Raw genomic sequence first — 17269 nt, forward strand, 5'->3', positions numbered from 1 at the left:
GCTCTGCAATCTTCAAGCCATTGACAGATACAGTCACTGGACTTTAGATGTGGGACCCATTGCAGCGCACACCATGCAAAGCTGTGCTTGAAAGCAAAGCCCAAATACAGTGGGCTACCTGTGGCTTTAGTGGTAAAAACCCTAACTGATTCAGAACAGGGAGACACATAGTAGGTGCCACCCCAAGGTGTGCAACAACCCAGCAGGAACACACCAAGAATGCGGAGAAGGAAAATTCAGATTCTGGGAGTGACTCTGGGACAAATCCTTCACTGTCCCTGGAGTAGGCTCAACCAGAGGGAACCCAGCTCCCATGTATAGTGCTGCCACAGAGCACCCGCTGGCCTGCACTCTGCTGCTGGGCTGGAGGCTCACTGGAAAGGGCTGTGGGCACACTGGGAAGGTGGCAGTTTCCCTCGTCCTGTAGCCTTGACAACAGTAATTCATCCTCCGAACCTCCTGCCTCTCGAGGGGCCAAGGCCACCCTTGCCCTTTGCCACCAGCTGGCAAATACCAGGAATGCCCGAGAGCCCCGGGCTCCTCCCAGATCAGTTGGCAAATACCAGGAAATGCCCAAGGCAGCCTGGTACAAATGACCCATCCTGACACACAGGCTGGGAAACCCAGGGCATCCCACAGAGGGACATTGTTCACCATGAATGCTTATGGCAGTCAGCACTTTCCCTGCCCTGTGACTGCTCACCCTCCCCACTGACCCAGGCCTGGCGGCTCTGGAATCAGGGAATTGTGTCCTGTGCCCCCACAATAGCCATTATGCCACCTAGGAAAAATAGGCTACTTTTTATGACCTGTTCTTTCCTGAAGGGACCTTTTTCCAGAGCATTTATTTCCAGTGTTTGCTGCTTATGAGTCAGCTCCATGAGAACACCCTCAGTGCTGGCAGCCAGTGGCTGTTTGTCCCTGGGTGTGCTCCAGGGTGGGCTTCCACAGGCACCTGCATGGGGCTTCAGGTACAGGACAGGGTGCCCCTGGAGCAGAGCTCCTCCTGGGCCTGTCATCCACGTGTGACTCCAGCACATCTCTGTGCCTTTGGGTCTCCATTTGGGAATAATTGAAAATCTGCCCGAATAGGTCAGTCTGGTTAGAACTAGATAAAGTGACAGGGTAGGGATTTACCTCTGTCCCTGGGGCTCAGCGAGAAGTGCCCCTCATGGTGCCCCCATGCCCACAGTGATCACCCCAGGCTGGGACACTGGCAGTCATTTCTTATGTTTGGATTAACCCCACTTCAGCCACAGGACATCCCAGGAGCAGCCAATGGGTGGGAATCTGCAGCCTGCACTCTGGAGCCTCTGCTCGGGGTCGATCTGTCCCAGCAGAGCAGCCCCAGCTGCTCCCCGTGTACCCCGAAGGGCCCTGGGGCTGCTCCTTGCCCTCGCTGTCCCTGCTGGGGGCCTCTCCCGGGGGAGGGAGAGAGGAGAGGCCAGGTCACAGCCTTATGCACGCTCCCCGTGGCGTCATCGATATACACGCGGCGTCACTATATCACAGATGACGTCACATAACAAGATACTGACGTCATCGCTATTGTGGCCCGAACCCGCCCCCTCCCGCCCCCTCCCTTCGTCACTTCCGGGGCGGGTCCCTCCGCGCGCCGTCGCCAGGAGACGTGCGCGTGACGCCGCGGCGCGCACGCGGTGACGTCACGGGCGGTCCCGGCGCGGGGCAGCGGGAGCGGCGGCGGCGGCGGGTACCGGGAACGGGGAGCGGGGAACGGGACGGGACGGTTTGGGGATCGCCGGGCCGTGACGGGTCGGCGGGGAGGCCCCGGTCGCTGCCCCCGGCCCGGTTCTCACGGCCGTTGTCCGCAGAGGCCGCGGCGGGAGCGGTGCCGCCATGGGGGAGCTGTTCCGCAGCGAGGAGATGACCCTGGCCCAGCTGTTCCTGCAGTCCGAGGCCGCGTACTGCTGTGTCAGCGAGCTGGGAGAGCTGGGCAAAGTCCAGTTCCGCGACGTGAGTGTCCCCGCGGACCCGGGCGGACGGGGGGGGGGATCGGGACCCCCCGGGAGCCCCGCGGGATCGGGAGCCCCACCCGCCCCCGCCCCCGTGTCCGCAGCGCCGAACCCCCCCGGGCGGCGGGGGGGACGCTGACCCCGCGTCTCTCCCCGCAGCTGAACCCCGATGTGAACGTGTTCCACCGAAAATTCGTCAATGAGGTCCGGAGGTGTGAGGAGATGGACCGCAAGCTCCGTACGTTCCCCCTGATGGGGCTGATGGGGCTCTGAGTCTGCAGTTTTTGCTGATAAGCCAATCAAGGCACGCAGAAGCTGCAGAGCAGCGTTAGGAACAGAGCAGAGAGGGGTGAGGGCACGGGATTCACCTCCTGGAAAGGTAACTCTGACCAAGTCAGTCTTGGAATAGGAGGTGAAAGGACTGTCAGCTGCTGATGGGGCCAGGTGCAGGTTGGGGTGACACTGGGCTGTCTGTGGTTAACACTGTCAATGCTGTCTCCCCAGGGTTTGTGGAGAAGGAGATTAAAAAAGCTAATATTCCTATCATGGACACTGGCGAAAACCCAGAGGTGCCTTTTCCACGTGACATGATTGACCTGGAGGTAATGATGTGTTAAGACTCAACTAGTGTTTCACTCAGAATGGAAACAGGGAAAATTGTCCTTATGGGTCGATGCCTGCAGAGCTCAGCAGCAGAGGGGCATTGGCTCAGTCCCCAGCTGGCCCTGGATGTGGTTCTGCCACCTCACACGGGCTGGGTGTGACTCACGACACTGTGCTGCTTCTGTGTTTATCCAAGCAGAAGTGAAAGCACTTAATAAGGATTTCACTGTCGAAATGAGCCAAAACCTGCTGGAACTACATGATTTATGGTGGTGGGTCATAAAGTTTATGAGGGTTTTAATGATTTGAAGAAACTGCATCAATCCAGTCCATAAAGGACTGGGCTGAGGGTGAGAAGTCTGCAGTTGCCTGAAAAGAATGTGGCAAATCTGGATCTGTGCCACAGCACTGTGGAGACACACCTGTAATTCCATAGAAATTAGGTGGGGATGTGAAGTATCTCATCTTCTTCCCTGTGTTGCCAGACTGAACAGCACTTATTTATCGAATTGCTTTAAGTCCCTTTTCTTTCTCTTTTTCACGTCTTGCAGGCAAACTTTGAGAAAATTGAAAACGAGCTTAAAGAAATCAACACCAACCAGGAGGCTCTGAAGAAAAACTTCTTGGAGCTGACAGAATTAAAATTTATACTGCGTAAAACTCAGCAGTTTTTTGATGAGGTCAGAATACCGGGGGGGGTGTTTAACACTTGGGGAGCTGGTTCTTCTCCTAGAAATTACCATTTTTGTTCTCAGATATATTTCAGTTGCTGTTTTGGGTAGCAGCATCATTTTATGCTTTGTTTAAGAAAGCTTCTCAAATTGTTTTCCATTTTTCATGCAGAACACACAGCTACCCATGATTTACCTCCTACAATGCTGGTTTGGGTTTGTTCTAGTTAAGCAGTGCTTTGTTTAAAAATTGTGTAAAATAGTTAAGACATGAACATTTTTTAAAGCACATCAACAGCCCCAAAATTTGGTGCTACAATGCATACTGTCCCAAGTAGGTTGGAGTCTCTGGTGCACGTGCAGAGGAGTTACAATCAAGCTGAATTTGTCTTCAGCCTTTGAACTGTTATGTGGAGACTAATCAAGGTCATAATATAAAGTCCTCTGAAGTAATAGATTAATTAATTGATTGAGCCTTTGATCAAACCCTGAAGGTTTCAGAGGTCAGTTCTGGAGCAAAGCTGCCATATAAAGTCTTTGACATTTTGTTAATTATCAGCTGGGCCAGGAACTGGCAGCTTTCACTGGATCTGAGAGGATCTTCTCCGATGTCATTCATGGCACCGACATAAATCCTGCTTGGGAGAAGACACAACCCTTCCTTGTCTAGGCAGTCTTCCCAGAGAGCTCCTGTGTGTTTTTCAGGACACGTTTTTGCCGAGTAGTTGTCCTGTTTCCTCTGATTCCAGGATTTGATCAAAGAGTTCTTGACAGAAGTGGCTCCTGGTGTTTACGAGGGCTGTCGTCGAGCGGAGCTGGGCTCCTGCACACTCAGGCCCTTGATCTAACAGTTTGTTTTTTGGTGTTTTGGCACAAGATGCTGCCTGTTCAGGCACTAAGGTTGGTCCTGTGCCACCACCAGTCGTAGTCACTGCTGACACAGATACTGCTGCTGGTGTGAGGGTTGATGGGTCGTGGGGTTGATTTCAGTACAAAAAAACCGTCGTCTTCGAGTGTTGAATGTTCACTTCCAGTTTGTCCAAAGGACACTTGTATTACCCTGATAATCTATTACTTTGCTGTGTTAAGGTGCTACTGCCTGTTCTGAGTATTAAGTAAAATCAGGTACAGCTGGTGCTGAGCACTTTTATATCAAGAATGAATCCCAAACTAGTTTGGATTGGGAGAGACCTTAGAGCTCCTCCCCTTCCACCCCCTGCCATGGGCAGGGACACCTTCCACTAGACCAGGTTGCTCCAAGCCCCGTCCAGCCTGGCTTTGTTAATTACTGTCCTCTCTGGTGAGAGCTGCCCACTGCTTTTCTTCAAGTGCAGTTTGATCATACTAAGTTTAAAGATGAAAATCAATTTTCTAAACAGTCCATGTCAGGTCACCCACGGAAGGGAGCTCATGGCAGCCTTACATGAACCAGCCACAGAGAGCTTAGATATGTTCTGCTCCTCTTTGATAAGGTTTTCTCTAGTAATAAAATATGCCAAATAACATGTGCTGCTCTATGTGAAAGCAAGCTGAACAGCTCATGGGTGATGTTCAGTAGAACATAAGTGTGGACAGTTTAAACCTGTCTCAGTTCACACTGTGCTCAGCAAACAGGCAAGTGAGAGCCCTGAGCAGCCCAGGGCATGTGCCTGGTGCTTCTGCTCACCATCCCAGAGTGGCCAATGCTCCCTTTCCCCAGACTGCTCAGCACCTTCAACACTTGAAGACTTCAATGAGTGGTAATTAAGATTGTGTTATTCATAGTAATGAGTTGCACAAGAAATGGCTGGCTCTCCAAATTCCTTCATGCTTGGTGTTCCCTCTCCGGAGTTTGAGCACGGGGGGAGGGTGGGTGGCAAGATGTTCCCCTGTTGTTCCTGTGACCATTCCAGCCCAAGAAGCCATTTCTTGTTCCAACACACCATGTTGATGATTATGCTCCTTTTCTCAGTCTTCTTGTCTTTGCTTAAGAAGAACAGTATGAGCTGGAGAGATTTCTCTGAGAGCTTTTCCTTGAGTGTGAGCGTAAAAGAAGACTGGAAAAGTAACGGTTAATGGCATGCAGTCCCCTCCTCCTCCCTCTAACTCTTCTGCCATCTGCTTTTCTCTGTCTGCTTTGCATCTGTCACTTCTGTCTGGCTCTGGGTTAATTGTTAGATGGTGACATGAATCCTTTTAAGTTCTTGTGAACACTGATTTTTGTTCTCTTTGTGACCTGGAAGGGGCTTGAATTGTATTGAGTTGTGTTGGGCATCCAGAGCTGTTACAGGGCAGGACTGGAATCAAGAAATGGGGAAAATGAACCACTTTTGAGATTAAGGGTGCTGATCTGGGTACTGATCAGGGGAACAATAAGCAATTTAAAAATGTTCAATAGGGAAAGCTCTGCTTCTTGATTACTGGCATGGAAATGTAGGGGAGTTCCAATCCTGAATGACCTGATGTAGTAAAAACACTCCACAAGAACTCTGACATTTTATTTGGTGCTGGCAAAAACTCATATTCAAAGTAAATTTCCCAGAACCCTGTTTTCCTGCGTTGGAGCTGGATAGTTCTTCCATTTGCACAGTCTCAATATTTTAGTAAAACTGGTTTAACCTACATTTATTCTAAACTGTTTTGTTTTGTAATTCCATCCCCTCTAAGCAGGACTTGTCCTGAATATAGGACACATAGCCCAAAGGGACCAAGGTAACGTTAAAAATTTATAACAAATTCTCTCAGGTGGGGCGGACAGTTGTCATGTGTGCTGTCCTTCCTTTTTCATGTTTCATCTGCTAAAACGTGGTACACTTCACAAAAAATTATCAGACAGTGTCTTGATGACTGTAAATACAATACAAGCCTCTTTAAATTGTAACTTAGTGTTCTTCGGTGTCCTGAAATTGAGATGTCAAACAATCACCAGGATGTTTGGTCTGTGTGTTTCTTTTTGGGGTACCAAACTTTCTTATTTTGGTTGTGTCCTCTATGAAGCAAAATTTTCATTCAGTTTTTGATGTTGCAACAAGTTGCCTTAAAGTTGAAAGGACCAGGAGTTCCTTGTGTTGCCTTTTTCAAGCTGAATGAAGGGCTCCCTCCCTTGTGTGATGTGGGTAAGCTGCAGCCAGTGTTTGTACAGGCAATTGAGCTGCATCGGGTGTCAGCCTTGCAAAAACTCTTGTATATGGCAAACACTTTTATTTACCAAACAAGTAAAGTGTTGGAGACGTTTTCACTAAAACTCTGACGCAACTGTGGCCCAAATAGAGAAGCTGGGGCTGAGTCACTGCACTTTTGCAAGGCTGCACTTGGTGCATCTGGCGTGGCCTTGGGTCTTCCACTGTGTTTCAGCAACTTCCCTTGATGGCTCTATGGGGAAGACCTCCTGTGTACCACAGAGGGTAGACTTGGGCCCTCTGGTCGTACTCAGGAGCTGTAATTTTTGGCATTTCATTATATAAGCTGCAGAGGTAAAACTAAGTGTGAGGCGGGGTTGAACAAGTGTGAAGACGGTGCATTAAGAGTGATGTCATTTGAGCATCCATGACCTGAATTGCTGACACTTACAAGCTGTATTCCTAAGAATTTTAGCATGCAAATGAGTTGCAATGAGGGACAGTGTAAAACTGTCCTGTTTTAACACTTGGCTGTCCAAGAGCCACATCACCAGCCTGCCCTAAGCAACCCATCTGGTGTGTCTGGTTGTGAGACGTATGGTGAATAAGGATAAATTAATTTAATATCTGGGGAAATATGAAAGTCAAGTGTGTTTCTCTGGTTTGTGCCATTAAAAATGGTTCTTGGGAACATCACTTGTACTTAAGACTTGAAATTTTTTTTTTAATTCTGCCTTTCTTCAGACTTATATATCCCCCAACCCCTTTGTTGCAACAATCCTCAAACCTTTCTTGTATGGAAGCCCTGCTGAGCCATTTCACTTTTCCTCTTGTTTTTCTCCTTCCATGTGTAATTCTTGCTGTCTTTTCTGTCACCTCGTTCCTCTTTTTGCGGTCTTATGTTTGTTCTTTCTTTTCTTCCTTCTTTTCTTTCTTCGTCTCCCCCAGCTGTCTCCTGGCTCCTCATTCCCTGCATGCCACTAACTGGTTTCATTAGATATTAATTGATTTGTGAATTCAGGCTGAATTGCATCATCAGCAGATGGCGGATCCAGACCTGTTGGAAGAATCCTCTTCACTGCTGGAGCCGAGTGAGATGGGAAGAGGTGCCCCACTCCGACTTGGGTAATGGCAGTTTGGGCTATGACCTGGCATTGGGGTTGTTGGAATAGGGATTATGAGCCTGTGGAATCAGCAATGATTTGATCACAGCTGTGGAACTTTCCCCCCCCAAGCAGATGAAAATTGATCTAAAACCAGCTGTTGCTCTCTGCTCTTGTCCTGCCTACATTAACTTCCCAGTTCATGATTGTGCTTCACATGTTTCTCTGCACCAGTGAATTATCCCAGTTTGTTCCATGTAAATCTGTCTGGTTGTTTTTGAGACCTTCTGAACTCTCACAGCTTTGTTGGAAGTTGTAACTACCATGAGCACATAATGCTCTGAAATAAGTGCATAGTTCTATATCCTCTTTATCGGCTGCTTCCAGGCTTCCTTGTGTGTGTGTAATTCTTTGTCTGGTTGTGGGTGTTTGGGCTGGTGAGGTCTTTAGCATGAGCCCAGGGCACAATCACTGGCAGCCGTGGCTGCTCTGACCCTTGCAGCCAATGTACCAGAACCCCTGGGAAATGGAGCCTAGAAACTGTATATCTAAATGCATTTGTTTCTTCTATAAGCAGTGGTTTATTTAAAAAAAAAAAAAGATTTCATTGTGTTAAAAAACAAGCCTGTGCAGTTGGTTTGTTGTGTGTTACCTCCGTATTTTTAGAGGACCTTCCGTTCCACTTAAAGAACTAATGTTAAAACAAGCTTTCTGTAGCTCTCAAATGCGATGCTGACCCCCCCCCAGTCGCCACGGCGTGGTGTGTGTGAGGCTCTGGGGTGGTTTGGGTGCAGCCCTCACGTCTGTGCTGTCTGTCCCCTGGCAGGTTCGTGGCTGGCGTGATCAACCGCGAGCGCATCCCCACGTTCGAGCGCATGTTGTGGCGCGTGTGCCGCGGGAACGTGTTCCTGCGCCAGGCCGAGATCGAGAACCCGCTGGAGGATCCCGTCACGGTAACAGGGACTGTCGGGTGCAGCAGCAGCACGAAGCCTCAGATGTGTAACAGCTGTGGGTCTGTAGATGGAAGCCCGTGTCCCTCTGAGCTCCCTGCAGCAAACGTTTGGGTCACGTCCCTTCCCGGCACCTACTGCAGCCTCTGAGCTTCAGCGACAAATGTTTTCCCTTTTTAGTGAAACAAAAATAGCAGGCTGGATGGGCAGTGCTGTTGAAAAGGGGAAAGCAACTCAAAACATGGACTGCAGCAGGTCCTAGTGACTTCTCTAGCCCAAACTACAAGTGCAGCTCCTGTGTGTACACAGTTCTGTATGACTGGTGATCCTCCTTGGAAGAGGCTCTTTAGGACACAGGCAGTGTGTCCCATCTGAAGTTCATTCACTCTGAACTTGGACTTTTCCTTTTTTCTTAATTTGCTGCTCGATAATTTAAACATCCACCTGAGAACTGTTGGCTTTAGTAAAAATGGAAATAATTTAGTAAATTATATAAAATTATATATTATATAATTATAAAATTTATATATATAAATTTAGTAAAGATAGAAAGGTAAACATTGTGATTGGGCCTGGTTTACAACCAGTGTCCTCTGCACTCAAACCAGTGGGCACTTCCCAAACTTGGGGAACCCTTGCTCTTAACCAATAAAGGTTGTGTGGGGTCTGCATGGGGGCTTCCCTGGAACACAGACCCAGGAGGTGAAGTTCAGTAACACCTCTCTTTCTCACAAAAGGCTGATGTGTTCCCTTGTCCCTCCGACCACTGGTAGCTGACCTGTGGAATCATCTGTCTGCTCGGAGAGACTTTGTTCTTATTGTGCAGAACTTCCTTAAATTGAGGTTACACCTAATGTAATTATTCCTGAAACATTATGTTAAAATTTCCTAAGTAAGGTAGAACAATAACTTGTCAACAAATGCAGGAAAGGGGCCCTGGCTACCCCCACGGACACAGCTGTGCAAGGAATGTGCCGCCGGCCTCCCTGGGAAGGGAGTGGTTAAACTCCCCTTCGTCTTATCTTCATTCACTCTGTAGCTTTTGGCTTGATTCTGTAGATGAGCTGACTGCACTGAGTGCAGATAAATATTTCATTGCATCTCCATTATTTTTGGAGATCTTCCCAGGTTTTCCCTTTTATTGTATTGCATAGAATCGATAATGGATTATCTGGGACATTTTACTTCAGTAAACACAGATACAATGCAGGTATTCTGTACTGAGGCTGAGAAAATCGCTCTCCTTGTGACTGTTTCAGTGTTACTCAGGTACATTCTTGACCCACTGTGCACATCTGAGCTCTGATGTACAGACTCAGTGGAAGGAAGAGGAGAACTCTGTCAGTTAGCTATCATGCTAATTTCTACAATTCTTTCCTCTGTTCTAGGGGGATTATGTGCACAAGTCTGTGTTTATCATCTTCTTCCAAGGTGACCAGCTGAAGAACAGAGTCAAGAAGATCTGTGAAGGGTATGAAAGTCTGACAGCTGGGCAGCTCTCAATTATTTTAACATTGACATGACTTGATATTTCTCAACTCCTTATTTCACAGTGGCTGCAGGAGCACATATTTTGACAGCAAATGAAATGTGCCATAAGTAGCTGAAACATATTTTATAGTCAAACTTGCCATTCCACAGCCTGTAATGCTCAAAGTATACAACTGCTGTGCTAGGGAATGCCAAAACAAAGGGGGTATTGAACTCTGGGACAGACCTGGTGGGATATCAGTGGGATGTTCTCACAGGGGAGACAACAGTGAGTGCTTCTTGCAGCAGCTGCTGCTAGACAGCATTCCCCTGCACTGGCTGGCCAGCCTCGTGACAGTGCCCTGAGACACTGGGAGCACAGGGAACAGAGGATTCTCTCTCACTTCTGTTTTCTTTAGCACAGCTTCTGTTTTGACCTAAAGCAAACTTATGCACTCCAGTGATTTAGAGCCTGGAGCTCTGCTTGGCAGTCTCTGCTGATCAGAAACTTCTCTTAAGGTGCTTCTGACTTTATTTCCGAGCTCAGGCTCAGCCCTGACCAATTGATCTTCTTTCCATCTCTGTCACTGAAGTGCTTCCCTGTCTTCCAGGTTTCGGGCCTCCCTCTACCCATGCCCAGAAACACCCCAGGAGCGGAAGGAAATGGCTTCTGGTGTCAACACCAGAATTGATGATCTTCAGATGGTAAAATAACTGGGGTCAATGCCCTTTCTTTCTTCTTTTATTTAGTGATATGGTTGAAAACTTCTCTGGATCCTATTAAAACAGGAGGAATTTTGGCCCTATTAGATGACCTTGTTTTCAGCTCCAGGTAGCTTGAGAGCAGCAGCTCAACAGTGCAAGAGAGATGGTTGGAGACTGCTCAGTTGTTTCTGTGTCAGGGTTTGGAAGGGGGTGGTTTGATCTTCCTGTAGGGCTGAGCAGTTCATGCTATACAAGTACAGGGAACTCCATACCAGGGAGCAAAGAGGAACATGTGTGTGTGAGGAGATCCTGTGTGCTAAGGCTCTGAGAGCATGTTGTGTAATTGTTTCATCTGCAAGTACTTTGAAAACATTTAAACGTTTTTCCAAGCTGAGATAACAATGCTAACATTAACTTAGCTCTTCTTTTTTCTGCCTGTCTTCATATTTTCACGTTGTGCTGTCCTGAAGAGCTTCTGCTTTACAACTAATCTCTTGTGCAGCAGCCTGAGTGTTGGTAAAAAGTAATCAGCACCCAGATCTCCTGGGTGCCAGTTCTGAGATACCTGGTGCTTGCTTCAAGGAAGAAAGGCAGTATGTAAAAATGCAGAAGGATTTAAGGGATTTGAGGCAAAAATTAAGACTATGTTAGAAATTGAAAGGAAAAAGAGTTGAATTTGGCCTGCTTATTTGATACAGAAACTGTCTCAAGGTGGGAGTTGTGTAGCATGGCTGTTCAGCAATTTGAAAGTAGAGAAGAACTCAGAACCAATGTAACTAGGAGGATTCAAAGCTGCATGTGCTCTGTGTCCTCACTTTCCCTGCAGTCTAAGACTTTCCACTCTGGAAATCTGACTTGGCCTGAGTTCTATATGTTCCAGTTGGAAAACAGCCTCAGTAGGAAGCACTTTCTCCTTTTCCCTTCAGTAAACAAGTTTTTCAGGGTAGTTTGTGTGTTTTCACAAAGCAGCAAACCCCTCACTTGCAGAGCTCTTCTCTGCTCTTTTAACCTGGGTGGAGGTGTAATTTTTCCCTGTGACCTTGGCATAGTCCATTGTTTGAAACAACCACTGACCTTGGGGCTGGAGGAGGAAAGTAATCAGAAAGCATCCCTGGAAAAAGTGTTCAGGCCCTTTAGCAGAACTAATTAACATGGGGATTACAGCATGGACTTCAGGCATGGGGCAGTCTGTGTGTGGGGTAGGGGAGCGGGCTCATCGTTCATCCTCTGTGGGTAAGGCTTGTCTAGTTTGTGCACCTGGCCTCACCTTTTTCCTGCATCTCTGAAAGGTGCTGAACCAAACAGAGGATCATCGCCAGAGGGTTTTGCAGGCAGCTGCTAAAAACATCCGTGTCTGGTTCATCAAAGTGCGGAAGATGAAGGCGATTTACCACACCCTGAACCTGTGCAACATCGACGTGACACAGAAGTGCTTGATTGCTGAAGTCTGGTGTCCTGTTGCTGACCTCGATTCCATCCAGTTTGCTCTCAGGAGGGGCACTGTGAGTAGCTGCTGTGCCCGTCAGCTGTGGCAGCACTGCATGGATTCATTGGTTTTTCCAAATTGTGAGCCTCTGAAAACCATCCCCTTGGGCTGTTGGAATCAGCCCTCCCAGAGGACAGTTTATTTAACATGCAGGAATCATGATTTATACATAAATGTTGTAACAAATACGTTGTGTAAAGGTTTAAGTTCAGGAGAATGCTGGACTGGTGAGGACTTTCCAGTGTGTGAGTCCTTTGGTACATTTAGTTATCGTGGCTGTGCTTGATGTCTGGATACAGGAGCTCTCCAGGATGTTGGCAAGCTCACCCTCTGCTCAGATAGACAAGAGACTTGGGTGTCTTGAAGTCCTTTCACTTGCTGTTTTAAAAAAACAAGTGAACTCTTTAATGAGTTTTCTTGTCTGTCCTACGCAGAGAATGTTCACCCTTACTCCAAGTGCTTCTCCTCCTGCCACACAAAGTGGAGAGCAGTGGAATCCTGGCAGCCTTCCTCAGCTGCTCCAGTGTCTCATTGTGCAAGCACACTGCAAGCATGCAAGCTTGCAGTTTTCCAAATGCCAGCAGGAGAGCCGTGTCAGACTGTCCTCCAGTGCTCCAAGGGTGGGTTTACTGATCTTCCCTTTGGTTTCTTTCAAACAGGAGCACAGCGGATCCACCGTCCCATCTATTTTAAACAGGATGCAAACTAACCAGACCCCACCCACCTACAACAAAACAAATAAGTTTACTTCTGGCTTTCAAAACATTGTTGATGCTTACGGCATTGGGACATATCGGGAAATAAATCCAGGTAAATTCAGACTTGGAACAGTCCAAGACATCCAGCTCAATTTTTTAGTAATGATGTTTCTCTGTATTGTCTGACCTGTGTGGAAATTTCTAATACTCAACAGCTTTCAGAAGCAGAGGGGAAGCTGTGGAATTATATTGCTAAATTGCCTGAATTGTACCGTGGTGAATCTGGGCTGACTCACACACGGTGCCCTGGGACTGTCATCTCTCTTCCCTTACAGCACCCTATACCATCATCACCTTCCCATTCCTGTTTGCTGTGATGTTTGGGGATTTTGGCCACGGAATCCTGATGACTCTGATTGCTGTCTGGATGGTGCTGAGGGAAAGCCGGATTCTCTCCCAGAAGAGTGACAATGAGGTGAAGTGGCAGATCGTGCTGAGATTTGCATTTCAAACAGAGAGTTGCTGCTTGATTTACTCCCATCCATTTCCCCTGGAGTTGACAATGTGCGTTATTCCTCCTTTGGAATTTGTGAAACACATGAACAGGCTGGGAAGCCTGAGGAGCACGGACTTGGGTAGTGTAGTTTCATAATAGTATTGAGTTCCTTGTTTTTTCTTTCAGATATTTATAGGAAATTATTCCTTTCTGTTGTCTGCAGGAAATTACCAAGTGTAGTAGATAAACCGGTGTAAACAAATCACCCCAAATTTAGTTGGATCATAATGGTGTTCAGTCACTGCAAAACTCCCAATTTCTCTATGTATATATCCTTTCTCCCAGATCCTTCCTATTTGCTGCTCAAGGTGGGTTTTGCTTGCTCAGGGCTGACAGGAGCTGAGCCAGAGTTGAGATACACTGGCAGAGCATGGAGGAGGCTGACAGGGTCTGTGCTGCCTGGCTGCAAACTCACGCTGCCAGCTGGGGGTTGCATCAGGCTGTGCAGTGCAGTTTATCCTCTCCAGCTAATCCCAGGTTCCCTGTGGACAGCCACACTGCCTGCTTATCCTGGTTATCAGATTCTGTGCTACCATGCTCACTCTTGCTCCCTTTAATCCCTGCCAAGGGGAAATAGAGACTTTGGGCTCTCAGTCCATGCAGCTGATGTTTGTCCTACAACAGACCGAGTTCCCTGGTTTGTCTTTAGGAGGGACCTTCTCTGTTCTCATGGACCTTCTTTGTTCCTTTGGTGTTTTTACACTAGATGTTCAACATGGTGTTCAGTGGGCGGTACATCATCCTGCTGATGGGGCTGTTCTCCACATACACAGGCCTCATCTACAACGACTGCTTCTCCAAGTCCCTCAACATGTTCGGTTCCTCGTGGAGCGTCCGGCCAATGTTCACTAAAGGCAACTGGTCGTGAGTAAACCCTTGGAAACTACATAAAAAACAGACAGTGAGAAGCAGGTGACTTGTCCTTCCCCATTGTCCTCCCAGTTCAGGAAAACAAAAACTTCTGAACTTGGTCTCACGTAGAATTGGAAGAAGGGTGTAAATGGGATGACATCTATCAAGTTTCAAAACAGTTTTGTTTTTTTTTCCCCAGCAAATTTGTAAAGATGCAGTTTCTCACCTTCCTCCTCATAGACATTGCAAGATTCCTGTCCCCTGCACCTGTCTTCTTAGTGATACTGAGTAAAAGGTGGAGAAACAGGTTTTTCATTCATTTGGGAAAATCTCTAGGACCACATAGGAACCTTAAAGTTCTCTCAATTTGAACTATTCCTTGCTCTCACAAGGGAAGAGTGTTGTTAGTTTTTACACAAAGAGGATGGCGTTGCTTGTGTTAATGTTTGTGTAATGTTATTCCCAAACAGAGATGCCTTGCTGGAGACCACCCCCCTGCTGCAGCTGGATCCTGCTATCCAGGGAGTGTTTGGTGGGCCCTACCCCTTTGGCATTGACCCGGTAAGAACTCATCCTTCCTCTGCAGCCACCTCTTTCCTGCAGCTTTGAGCTACCATCAAAACAGTTTTGATTCCTGCTCAGTGGTGGGCTCAGTCACCGTGAGACTTTTACCAGCAGAAAACTTTGTCTGCTCATTTCCCCAAAAGATATCTGTGGGACAAACACAACTTTAAAAACCTGCTCTTTCAGCCTGACATTTCCTGGCTGATTCATACTGTTTAGCTTAAAGGGAGCATTTTTCTTCTCCTGTTTTCCTTTCCCCAGTGTTTGCCTGACTGGGTGTTGTTTTTCACAGATCTGGAATATTGCCAGCAATAAGCTGGCCTTCCTCAATTCCTTTAAGATGAAGATGTCTGTGATTCTTGGCATTTTCCAGATGCTCTTTGGTGTCGCATTGAGTCTCCTCAACCACATGTAAGTGCTTTGCTCTGTTTTTCTCGTGGTGAGGGGAACGTCTTTGGGTGTCGTGTGTGTTGGTTTAAGATGCTGGAGCCTGTCAGCCCTCACCTCCTGGTGGAAGGTGCAGTGCAGTTGTTTCTGGCTGTGTGTGGAACTGTGTGTGTGTGAGGCAGTTCCTGTGCTCTGGCCCAGCTGTTGTTGAGCTGCTGAGTCCCTGCGTTGTCGTTCCAAAGACACTCTTCATACTCTCACTAAAAGCTTTTGCCCTAATTCTAACGAAATGTAATATTAAACTCTCTTTTTTTTTTTTCCCTGTAGCTATTTTAAGAAGCCACTGAACATATACCTTGGATTTATCCCAGAAATGATTTTCATGTCCTCCCTCTTTGGATACCTTGTTATTCTCATCTTTTACAAGTGGACAGCCTATGATGCTCACACATCCAAGGAAGCACCGAGCCTCTTAATACACTTTATCAACATGTTTCTGTTCTCCTATGAGGATACCAGTAATAAGATGCTTTATAGTGGGCAGGTGCGTGCTCTTGCTAAAACAGGATCAGAGATGCTTTGTGATATTGGAGCATTTCATTGACCTCCTGATAACTGTGAAATGAAGTGTGAAACATTTTTCCTCTGTGACAGAGGGTTTCTGAAGGCTGATAATATGTGAAGTTGAAGAAGGAAGCAATAATCCCTATACCAGGAATTTAGATCAGTCTGAGCATGTCAGCTGTGGCTCCAGAACATTTGGATCCTGATTAATAGTGGAATGCAATTAGGAGTATTGCCCAGTCTCTGCAATGTAGTGCCTCAGCTTAGCTCAGACACAAACACCATTTCCTTCTGGCACTATCAGACATCTGTCAGATTCTCATTCACTGCAGGATCTTTTGTATTTTTCCCTAATCTAACCCAGTCTCAGCATTGAATGCTGTATTCAGTCAGTGGGGGCAGCTGCAGGCATTAAGTACAGCTCATCTTACTGTTCCCAGAAGAGAGACGTGGTGCAGCGTCCACATGCTGGGAATTCAGCCGTGCTTGCTGGGTTCTGTGTGTGTTTGAGCAGTGGCTGCCATTGAATCACCTGAGACTTGTTTCTTTTGCAGAAGGGGCTCCAGTGCTTCCTCGTGGTCGTGGCATTGCTGTGTGTGCCATGGATGCTGGTAGCCAAACCCCTGGTCCTTCGCCAGCAGTATTTAAGGAGAAAACACTTGGTGGGTGACTCCCCCTTATATTTTCCACATGAAAACTAATTTTGGTTGAAAAGCTGTGTTTTCCATCTCGAGCTTGGATATGTGGGTTCACACTGCATTGAGACTTTGTAAAGTGTTTTTGCATATTCCTGGGCATACAGGGAGGTAGGTGTTAGTGGAGACAGAGTGTTGCCTGCCTGCTTCCCAGATCTGGATCCAGCATCAAACCTGCTTTTAAAACCCCTTTATGTTGGTAGTGATCAGAACAGTGTCTCTGGCTTGTTGGGCTTCAGCAGCTGCTTTAGGAACAATCTCATTGGCTGCTGGATGCACTTCTGTGCCTGGGCTAGGCTGGCAGTTTCCCATTGATGAGAAACAGAGATGGGCGTGGTTCACAGACTTCTCAGCTATCTTTGTTAAAGCAGTTTGGATGGTAAAAAAATAACAATTAAAAGGAAAAACAAACTTCCACAGTCACGTGAGAGGTGGTCTGCTGGCGTGCTCTGTAGGTTTCCAGCTGCACTGTGAAGTACCTGTGTGTGAGGTGCAGGAGTGTGGCCCTCGTGTGAGTTCTCCCTGCATGTCGTGCCGAGCTGTGAGGATGTGCAGCGAGTCAAAGATCAGTTCAGTTACGGACACTCCCTCTCCCTTCTCTGACCATCTTTCATCCTCCCATGTCCCCTCCATTCGTCTCCCTTTCTCTTTTTGTTTTCTTCCTCCTCCCTCTCTCTTCTTCCATCCACCCCCAGGAAGGGCAGCCCGAGGAGGCCCAGGGCAGCACGAACGCGCAGGCGCTCGAGGCAGCAGCGGCTGCAACAGTGAGTGCTCTTCAAACTCGCCTGATGCATTACAGATGGGAGTTGGCTTTCTGTCTGATTATCAAGGGAGCATGGAATGTATCTGAGTATCGTAAGGGAATGACAAGTGCACCTTTAGGGTGAAAAACAC

At 47.4% G+C, this 17269-nt stretch overlaps 1 protein-coding gene across 9 annotated transcripts in view; it reads left to right on the forward strand.

The window, feature by feature from the left end:
* The first annotated feature begins 1632 nt into the window (after positions 1-1632).
* The window catches only part of ATP6V0A1 (ATPase H+ transporting V0 subunit a1), a 38742-nt gene continuing 23105 nt past the window's right edge, over positions 1633-17269 (forward strand). For 3 of the 9 annotated variants that reach the window (XM_027664851.1, XM_027664848.1, XM_027664852.1), the window contains exons 1-17: positions 1665-1707; positions 1832-1974; positions 2133-2211; positions 2478-2575; positions 3128-3256; positions 7367-7470; positions 8275-8401; positions 9787-9869; positions 10480-10573; positions 11863-12075; positions 12719-12869; positions 13093-13232; positions 14020-14177; positions 14636-14726; positions 15022-15140; positions 15444-15660; positions 16235-16342. In XM_027664851.1, coding sequence (XP_027520652.1) covers positions 1858-1974; positions 2133-2211; positions 2478-2575; positions 3128-3256; positions 7367-7470; positions 8275-8401; positions 9787-9869; positions 10480-10573; positions 11863-12075; positions 12719-12869; positions 13093-13232; positions 14020-14177; positions 14636-14726; positions 15022-15140; positions 15444-15660; positions 16235-16342 — 2028 coding nt within the window. In that variant the 5' untranslated portion in view covers positions 1665-1707; positions 1832-1857. Of the gene's footprint in view, positions 1712-1749; positions 1975-2132; positions 2212-2477; positions 2576-3127; positions 3257-7366; positions 7471-8274; positions 8402-9786; positions 9870-10479; positions 10574-11862; positions 12076-12718; positions 12870-13092; positions 13233-14019; positions 14178-14635; positions 14727-15021; positions 15141-15443; positions 15661-16234; positions 16343-17070; positions 17140-17269 lie in introns of those variants that run through there. The other 6 variants (XM_027664856.1, XM_027664855.1, XM_027664853.1 and 3 more) reach the window with 4 other exon arrangements.

The sequence above is a fragment of the Corapipo altera genome, unplaced genomic scaffold (genome assembly GCF_003945725.1).
Source record: "Corapipo altera isolate COAL_440 unplaced genomic scaffold, ASM394572v1 142, whole genome shotgun sequence".
NCBI classification, from domain to species: Eukaryota; Metazoa; Chordata; class Aves; order Passeriformes; family Pipridae; genus Corapipo; species Corapipo altera.